General features: G+C 33.3%; 1 protein-coding gene across 11 annotated transcripts in view; it reads left to right on the forward strand.

Annotated features, from left to right (window-relative positions):
* LOC137618218 (band 7 protein AGAP004871-like) overlaps positions 1-9,033 on the forward strand; it is a 201,817-nt gene extending 192,784 nt beyond the window's left edge. For 5 of the 11 annotated variants that reach the window (XM_068348341.1, XM_068348340.1, XM_068348339.1 and 2 more), the window contains exon 7: positions 5,882-9,033. In XM_068348341.1, coding sequence (XP_068204442.1) covers positions 5,882-6,031 — 150 coding nt within the window. In that variant the 3' untranslated portion in view covers positions 6,032-9,033. The remainder of the gene's footprint in view (positions 1-5,881) is intronic. The other 6 variants (XR_011039754.1, XR_011039753.1, XR_011039752.1 and 3 more) reach the window with 3 other exon arrangements.
* Positions 9,034-10,635: the final 1,602 nt, after the last annotated feature.

The raw sequence follows: 10,635 nt of genomic DNA on the forward strand, positions 1-10,635 counted from the left end.
AACTTTTTTTTTTTTTTTTTTTTTTGGTAAGATATGAAACGAATCAGCAATATCTTCTTCACTGCCATAATCGTGAATCCTAAAAGGTAGTACAAGAAGGGGTACTATTCAGTATTTGAACACATTTCATCTGCGTTATGTACTCTAATCGAAAGTTGTATTTCTAACAGATCATCACACATACACATTGATTTCCATATAGATAGATCACACAGGAACACAATGGAGAGTTCTAGAATCTGCTGAGAAATCCATTAAAGATTTCTGAAATCTTGACTACAACTGGGTTGTGGCAACCTATAGGAAACGTCCCTGACTGGCGATCTGTTTGATGGAAGTTCGAGCCTCGCCCAAGCTCAAGAGTTTTTCGTGGAGTCCACAACCTCACCATCCTTGTAAGCTATGGACGAGGAGTTTAGAGGAGTCTATAGATCTACTTGCTGAGTCATCAGCAGCTATTACCTGGCCTTCAATGGTCCTAGCTTGGATGAAGAGGGGTTTTGGGTGTTGATCATAAGTATAAATGGTCAGTCTGTAGAGGATTGCTCTATCACTTGCCTCTGCCATTCACAAGATACCTTTAAACCTTCAAAATGTTTAGTCTCATTTATAACGTGGAGGCTATAACCGGGTAAATTGTGATTACAAAGTAATGGCAATATGAGCACGGTTATACAATTTTAGATCCCAATCATTTTTACAGATTTTTTAAATTTTAGGATAAATTATATCATCAACTTTGATATTTCAATGGTATCCAAAACTTGAAAAATTTTATACAGGAATTTTAAAACATTTGCTGACCTAAAAATGTTTCGCATAACCTTATGTGCACACATATACATTCCGAGAAAATTTTCATTAATATTTCTCTAATTGAAATGTTACACGGCTACATAAATATCAAACTATTGTGTATTCTCACAGAAGGTTTTATTCAACAGCCTTTTTCAAACTGGATATAGGCTATATCTTATAATAGCACCTTAACGTTCTTGTCTTGCCATTTACCGGCAGAAAATCTAATAATCCTAAAAATTAAGAAGCATTTCCTAGTTACACTGTTAAAAATTTACCATTAAAAACGATAAAAATCCTGGAATAAATGTTGCCAGTCATTTACCGTTCTATAAACGGATATACTGACGTAAAGGAGTCGTATTACGGACACCAACCCGTAAAGGATAATAGCAAAGTAGGATAAAAATTACGGTCGCCTGTATTTTACTGAAATACGGCTGAGAACAGTATATTTTTTACGGAGATTTTCCGATTAAAATTGTAGTTTTTTTTAACAGTGTAAGCTAATGGGAAGAGCAGAACTTCAAAAGTTCAAACTTTCAGCAAATGTTTTTATGTTGAACAGGATAACATGTCTTTTTTTTAGTTTACATGTGAAATGTCTGTTTTGAAGTTGTTACTGTTTTTAAAATATTTTATCAATTATTAATTATCTCTCATACAGTTTATTTATTTCCTTATTTCCCTTCCTCACCGGGCTATTTTTTCCTCTTGGAGCCATTGGGCTTATAGCATCCTGCTTTTCCAACTTGGGTTGTAGCTTAGCTAATAATAATAATAATAATAATAATAATAATAATAATAATAATAATAATAATAATAATAATAATAATAATAATCTGAAATACCAATAAATTTGCCATTCAGAAATGAGAAGACATAGGACTTTTCCTGTTTTGTTATCGAAAAAAAAGACAATCAAAGGTCAGAATGGACTTATCATCACTGAAATAATACCTAAAGGCGAACTGCCCAAATAAACCTTAGAACTCATCTACTGGTGGAAAAAAAAAAAAAAAAAAAAAAAAAAACAACCATGTAGAATAGCATCTTTTGGAGTGTTACTAAATTAAAATGATTTTTTCATTATATATACCAGTTTATTCTATCGACATCTACTCAAAATTTAAAGAGATAAACAATGATATAAATAAAGATACCCCAAAGTTTTTAACAGCTCAATAGCACATCGAGATTTGAGGACATTTAAAATTAAATGTGTACAGTGGATGCAAATATAGAAAAGGAATTTTCATAATGAAAAGATTTTTTTTCATAATTCCTCTATTATTATTATTATTATTATTATTATTATTATTATTATTATTATTATTATTATTATTATTATTACTAGCTAAACTACAACCCTAGTTGGAAAAGCAGGATGCTATAAGCACAAGAGCTCGAACAGGGAAAAATAGCCCAGTGAGGGAAGGAAATAAGGAAATAAATAAACAATTTGAGAAGTAATGAACAATTAAAAGGAAATATTTTAAAAGCAGTAACAACATTAAAACAAATACTTTATATATAAACAATAAAATGACATATCTCAGCCTGTTCAACAAAAAACCATTTGCTGCAAGTTTGAACTTTTGGCTAGAGACTCCTCAGGAGGTAGATCTGAAAGACCCCACAAACTCACCCAACCCCAATCCATTGCTGATAGGAAGAGTGAGGTTTGAACACTAGTGGAAAGAATTTTTGAGCTACAAGCAGGGCTCGAACTCCCGACCAATGAATTGCGAGTCAGAAACGTACACTGTTAAAAATTTGCCGTAAAAAACGGTAAAAATCCTGGAATAAATGTTCCCAGTCATTTGCCGTTTTAAAAACGGATATATTGACGTAAAGGAGAGATATTACGGTCACCAACCCGTAAAAGATAATAACAAAGTAGGGTAGAAATTACGGCCGCCTGTATTTTACTGAAGTACGGCTGAGAACTATATTTTTACGGAGAACTTCCTATTAAAATTACGGTCTGTATTAACAGTGTAGATAAAAAGTAGTTGAAAAAAATTATAATATATACTAGAACAAATAAACATAAATACTTATGGTGATTGGCTGTTGGTAGCAGGAAAATTTTGAAAATGTTTTTGAGGGTAATAATTCATACAAATAATACTGAATATATCATCAAGTTTTCTTCACAGTTCATAAACTTAATCTGTTAACACATGTGGTAACAGGATTATGAACATACATACGTATAAACATACTTTTATGTATGTTTATATGCATACATGTCTCAATAAGACACAAGGCGTGTACTATACTCAATTTTTTTTTAATGAGGTGCATTTGCACTGACTCGCAGGGGTGCCCTTTTAGCTCGGAAAAGTTTCCTGCTATCTGATTGGTTTGAATTATCTTATCCAACCAATCAGCGATCAGGAAACTTTTCTGAGCTAAAGGGGCACCCCTGCGAGTCGGTGCAAATCTGCCTCACTAAAAAAGAATTGACTATAGAATACGTAACAATAGAAAATATGAATTTCTATCAATATAGTCTTGTCAACAATTAAATAGGGCAGATTTTCTAAACGGTACTAAGGAAAATAGGGATGGCTTTAGATCATGAATTTCTTCTATGAGTTATTCACAGTCTCTAAATTTCAAAGCATATTTTGCAAAGTAATATTCGTCCATTTCTTACAGCAGTTTTCAATGAAGCGTAGCCTCCATTTCCAAAATTATTAACAGTTACGTCATCTGTATAAGTTATCTTCAGAATGGTGAAATGAAACCCTTTAATCTCAAACCGAACAATTTTAATAGTCACCTACTTGAGTTATCTTCAGAATGGTGAAAAAAAAAAAAACTTTAATCGCAAACCGAACAATTCTAATAGTCACCTACTTAAGTTCTTTTCAGAATGGTGAAAAAGCTTTAATCTCAAACCGAACAATTTCATTAGTCACCTACTAAAGTTATTTTCAGAATGGTAAAAAAAAAATGTATTATCAAACCGAACAATTTCAATATTTTATTTCTGAAATAAGATAACGGTCAATTTTAAATGCTTATAAAGTCGAGTCAAAATTTTTTATTCTAAATGAATTTCATATCAGTTTCAAATCCGAAATCATATCATTATCAAATCCAATTGCAAAACTATCTAACCATCAATTTGGAATCAGAATTTATGTAAAAAACAAAATCGTCCAAATGTTAACAGGACTATAATCCACTCGTGTCGTCTTAGGAAAACACGTCCCTACATATTCCAGTTTTTTGTCATCATAGTTCCCTTCCCTCACGATTTTAGTTTTTCTTTAGTAACAGACGAACGAGGCCAGGCGACAACCTTAACACCATTTTTTCATTTAGCTCCCATTGTCATTAACAATATCTACCACCTTCATACAGTTACTGTAGAGAGGTTTAACATTAGTGTCCTGAAGTAGATAACCAATTGATTTGTAGTTGATGTTAGTACAAAGGTAGACTAACCTGTGTTGAATATTCCACCTGACGTTGTTGTTCTTTGTGCCAGAAATAACAGTGGATACAACCATTTAGTAGTTCGTTCAGGAGACGGAGCGAGTGTGCGCTCTGCCTCTCCCCTGATATGATTTTTGACTTTATCTCCTAACCTGAGTATATGGATAGAAACCCCACCCCCTCAAAAAAAAAATCGTTTAAAGAGTGGAAATTTAAACAAGAATGTTTATGATTTTACAGAAAACAAAGTCCCTTTCCCTTTTGGTGGTGATTAGTTTTTTTTTTTTTTTTTTTTTTTTTTGTATTCTAAGATGCATGACCAACCATCTGGTTTTGTGAATCCCAAGAACATAAGTATATGGATAGAACCCCACCCCCCCCCCCACCCCCCCCCCAAAAAAAAAACAGTCATTTAAAGAGTGGAAATTTGAACAAGAATATGATTTTACAGAAAAAGAAAAATATGTCCCTTTCCCTTTTGGTGATGATAATTACTGTTTTTTTTCTGTTATTTTTTTTATTCTAAGATGCATGTTCAGCCATCTGGTTTTGTGAATCCCAAGAACACGAGTTGTTGAAGTGTGTAGTGTAAAAAAACAGGCATGGTGTGGCCGTAGTATGCTATCTTGACTGGTCCGATAACATTTACTTTAGTCTCATCATGGCATCGTGGTCATGTACGGGAGCATTTTGTGAACACCTTATAAGAGCATTGTGATATTTTTTAATTTATCATTTCTTTAAATATACAATACAGTATACATTTTCAAACAAAGCTCTTTATTTTTTCCGTATTTCCAAAATAAACAGTAGATTTATCATGTTTTTTGTGGGTAGATATTGTAGGTACCTTGGATCATAATGTAGACTTTTGCTAATATTCAGTAACCTGCTAATTTCACTGAAGATTTAATCTCTGGTTACGTTAACTTGGAAGAAATAAGTGCTAAACACGACACAAATAAATAAGGCAGATAATGGAATGAATAAAATATATAAAAAAAAAGGATGAAAACAAAAGAAAACCTTCTTCATATTCTTGCAAGAGGAAAAAACCTTCTTCATATTCTTGCAAGAGGAAAAGCAGCATGCTAACTATTATAATTCCCAACATTTCCTTTGCATGAAAGACAACTTTGTAAAGTTTATCTTATACATTCTGCCTATTAAGTTAAGGTTAGCATTAAGTACCTTTTAAATAACCAAATTGATATCTTCAGTAAATAACCTACCTGAGAGTTTGATTAAATTGCGATAGTGGAAGACACAAACATTGGAAATTTAAAAGTTAGAATTCAAAACAGTACTCATTTCTAAATATTTTTTTCAGTTAAAAATTTTTTTACAGCCAAAATTGACCGTGGAAACAAATTCTTAAAAATAGGAGAGTGATTTTCTAAATTTCCCGCCTGGAAAAAAAAATATATGTACATGGAATTAAATCAAGCAACGATTAAATTATACTTTGGATTGGATGCCAAAAAAAATATTTATGATACAATCAAACAATAGATCTCTCTATCCACTTCTAACATACAAAAAAAAAATAAATAAAAAAGAAATTGAAAAACTTTTCCATTTCAAGAACAAACCTTTTCTAATGCCCAATTTAACCTTTAACTTTTTCCAGCTTCGATACATGCAAACCCTGAACGCTATCAGCGCTGAGAAGAATTCGACCATAATATTCCCTCTGCCGATAGACCTACTCTCGCATTACACCCAAGAAGGCAGAAGTAAGAAGAAGACCAAGAAAGACCTCTTGTCGGATGACGAATAGTTAACACTCAACCGTTCAGGATACACGAGGGACGCCACACTAAAATCTACTGCCAAGCTGTAGCCTTGAGTTAGCTACTTATCATTATTATGTCTCTTTCTCTCTCTCTCTCTCTCTCCCTCTCTCTCACCTTCTCTTCGACTATCCCTCCTGTCAGTCCGTTTTGAAGTAGACTCTACAGTTCAACTCGAAGGAAGAGAAAGATTTGAAAGAAGAAGAAAAACAAGAAGAAGATGATGATGATGGAGTATCTTCTCTTCAGAGATGCTTTCCTTTTTCCACGATCTGAAGCTGTATATTTGTTGCTGGCTACTCATGACACTCATATACAGACTCACGTCTCCTTTTAAGCCATTTCGTAGAACGTTAATGGAATGGACAACTGAGAACTTTTTCTAAAAAAAAAAAAAAAGAAGTGTGTGAGTTTTGGAAATTTCTTTGCCAAGATGATGATTCACCATCAGGGCATCGAGAGTGTACAGGAATCGTTAGAATTATGATTAGATTAAAGCCAAAGACCAATATTATTGGGTGCTATGAACCTGTCAGTAATTTTAAGGAACTAACAAATCTTAAGATATATATACTTCTATATATCAATATATGTATGTACATATAATGTATGTATGTATATAATAAATACATACATGTATATATGTCAAATATATGTAATGATATTCTCATATGTAATGTGAGTCGCAGTTGTAGAGATTTACCAGACACAACATCAGTTTTTAACTAGTAACTTTAATCAGCAATTTCCAAGTTAGCTTTATGACTTAGTGTGCCACTTAGTGTATGACTCAGGAATGCCTGTCAACGCTCCACGTCCCCATATTTGGAGAAAGAAGAAGAACAAGAAGAAGCGAATGGATGGGAGAGCACACATTTGCAATTCTGAAGTTGGTGAAATCTCGTGAATGCCATTATTCTTTGCATTGTTTTTCCTCCGCAATATTTTATTGCCAAACTCTTAGGGATTATTTTGGATGACAATAGCCTTGTAGGATTACTTTCGCAATTGTTTGCTTCAGAAATATGATTATTAGACTGACCAAATATGATAGATTGGCATTCCGCAGATGTACCAAACTCGTGACTTTCAGAGGAGCTCACCATACATTTGTTCCTGTTCTTTTTTTTCTTTCTTTTTTCAATATGGCGCCTGATCTGGGATTCAATCTCTAGGCAGAATCAAGATCATTAGAGCTAATATCTGCAGAGACTATTTATAAGAATATGCAAAATATAAAAAATAAGACAATATGAATTTTTTGTTTTGTTAAATGTGATGTTTTTAATGTGTTGGATATTTTCAAACTTACATCGCAATGCTTTCATCTTCTGGAACACGAAATTTTCAGCTGGTGAGAAGAAGAGATTTTCTTGTGAAAAAGAGAGAAAATGTTGAATGTGATGTAAACGTATTTCTATCGCAGAAGATAGGAGCACTAAAGACTTCATGGTTGTGTTTATCTCAATATCATCTTAAATACAATAATGAGACCAACTAATTAGGTTCAACAACTGCAAAGCTTTTAACCTGTCATAGACTTTATCCTGTTAACCGTGACTGGTTGAAGAAACACCCTTCGGAAGATATAAGCTCTATGAGATCTGATGAATCTCCCCCCAAAGACGTGGACGAAATTACAAAGAATTCTCAAGCATACTAAATAAGAAGAAAAATTCAAGTTGGCCAACTCTTGTGTATCCTGAATCGACTCAAAAGAAGAAGAAGAAGAAGAAGAGGAATAAAGAAGAAGGAGAAGAAGAAGAAGAAGAAGAAGAAGGCGGCTTATGTGTCTTTTGTGGCTCGACGAAGTGTCGTTATAGAAACAGACTTCACTTGTAAATGAGAACAGTTTTTTTGCATAATTCAACCTTCAATCTCTTTCATTTCAATATTTACATATAAGTATAAGACAAGAACCCCCCCAAAAATAAGAGAAATGTAGATGAGTAATTAGAAGCTGCTAAAACTAAAAAAGAAAAAAAAATATAACAAAAAAGTGCTGAAACAGGCAAGTGGTTTATCATGTGACGTCGAAGTGAAGATTATAAAAAAAAAAAAAAAAAAAATTAAGGCCTACGATCTACTTGTGAAAACAACGCTCATCTGTTTACGAAGCTTTGTGAGCTTTCAAAGATTGCTGTTGATAATCACTATTAAAATAAAAAAAAAATGTTAAAAAAGGTTTCCTTAATGATTGTGGGGTACTGATGGCAATCAACTGACGTCTCCTCTGGGCTCAATGTAATGTGTGCAATGAATGCACATTCCTGGATGCATATATGCACATTCCTGGATGCATATATGTATTTATATATTTGTTAGTCTATTTACTTAAGATTTATCAAATTGTAGATTATATCAAAGTAGATGTCAATACTCATGCGTACACAACCAAAAAAAATTGGTATAGACACAAGTCTGTGAAATAAATTTGTACCTATTTGTACAATTGTACAATAAACAAGAACAGAAGTAATGTTGACCCTGATTGATGGACGTTCATGGATGCATATATGTATTTATATATTTGTTAGTGTATTTACTTAAGAGTTATCAAAGAAATTGTAGATCATATCAAAGTAGATGTCACAGCATTAGCACCTATACGTCTAATATCTTCACTTTTTTCAATCTATGGAAGATTTATAGTTTATAATCAATCTAATAACTGTGAACAATTTCAATTCAAGAATTGGTTAACGAATAGAAATTTCCTAATATGATCCCAAATGTAATTCAATACTACTAACATATTAATATATATTTCAGCTTTTAATTTCAACTTCTATATTATATTCCATCGATGAAAAAAACATGTTTATCAAGGAAGAAACGTGATCATAATCATGAGTAGCTTGGATGCTAAAATAATAACTTGCATTTAAACCTCTGTATATGAACAAGAACCACGGCTGTGAGATTCTGTAATGCTTGGATTGTTATGACCCATGTTTATGGAGTTTACATGACCATTTGCAAAATAAAAGGTCAATTAGTAAAAGGTTGAAATTATATGTTGTGGAGTATTCATGATCTTCAGTAATACCCATGAAAATTTTAATTAAACAGTCTTGAAAAATTAAGGTTTTCTTCATTATTAATGGTCCGATGAAATCCATGAATCTAACGTCTACAGAATCATTCACAAATAATATTTATCTATAATGTTTACACATGACATTTAGTAAGGAAAGGCGATCACAAATGTTTCTATTTGTTGTCAACATAAATCCTTTGGCTGTGAAGCCTTTGGCGAATATTCTGTAAAAGGGAACAGTAGTTGGATAACCCTGTGCTAAGATTGCCAGCATGAAATCTACTGCACTTAGAAGTCCATGAATCAGGTGTTTCAAATAGAGAGGAGTCGGGACTTCTTTGCCCTCGAGGATGACCTCGAGGGAGAAGAATCTCTTTTAGACTTCTTCAAAAACAAAAAAGTTTAACAAAAAGAGAGTCGTCAGTCGATTGGTATCTGGTCCTGCAGTAGCAGTTGTGCATATCAATTCTCACCACTTTGAGCCCACACTCATTTTGTGATGCAACGGTCATTTTTAATAATAAAAGAAGAGTATTGTGGCATTATTAAGTATACTGTATCACAGCCTCCGGTCACCCACTGCCTAGGGAAGGATCCTTAATGCGTAAGCCGAACGTTTTTTAGAGTTTTTTATTTTTAATCCTTTCTTTTATAAGATATAATACAAAAAAAAATCAAAATGTGAGAAGCTTGTGATTGCTGCTGCTCCTTCCGTAGGCACTGGAGTTGAAATGCCGGATGTTTCAGACCATAATCATTTCTGTTGCACTTTATATACTTATATTATCACATATATATCATATATATGTATTAAGTAGCACTCGTTAGCAATAAGAAGTCCTGAGCTTCGTTATAAGGTTCCATTGTAGTTTTCAGCAAAATAGCTTTACTGAGATTGAATTAGTAATTGGCACAGTCAGTCATTCAAGGAAAAAATAAGTCTTTTTAGAATTTATATCAAAGAACATTTCCCAAAAAGACAAATTTAAACTTTAGATATCGAATTTTTCTGCTTATCATTATTATTATGATTAATGTTATGTATAAGGCAGATTGTGCAAGATTATTAATAATCCTATGCCAGGTAGGAAACATGTCTTGACTTCTTACAAAAAATATTATTGTAGGAGGACAGGACAAGCGGAGGACGAAGACGAGGAGTGTGCCTCAGGTCCTGCAATGCCCCCCAAACCCCCCAACCCCTAAAAACGAACTAAAATGTTGTTCAAAGTGGCAGCCAAATTATTAGGCATAGGATGTCCTCAAGCTGATCCCCCTCCTTGGTTTCTAGGGTTGAGAAGATTCAGTTCTATCAGGCACCATTCATGACTAAAGATTTAGTACAGTTATTTTGGTTCCAGTAGAAAATGAACTATGAAAGTGTTAGGTACTCCAGACATTTAAAGTGTGCGTCATTTATTGCTAAAGAAGTCTGTTGAAAAACTGGAAGACTCACAGTCCGTCGAGATCAAAGCTGGCGAGAAGCCAGAACCGCGTCAAGATGGCCTAAGAGCGTTTCAGCTGAGGAACGACGTTCCAGGCTAGGGGCGT

This window comes from Palaemon carinicauda, chromosome 24 (genome assembly GCF_036898095.1).
Source record: "Palaemon carinicauda isolate YSFRI2023 chromosome 24, ASM3689809v2, whole genome shotgun sequence".
NCBI lineage: Eukaryota > Metazoa > Arthropoda > Malacostraca > Decapoda > Palaemonidae > Palaemon > Palaemon carinicauda.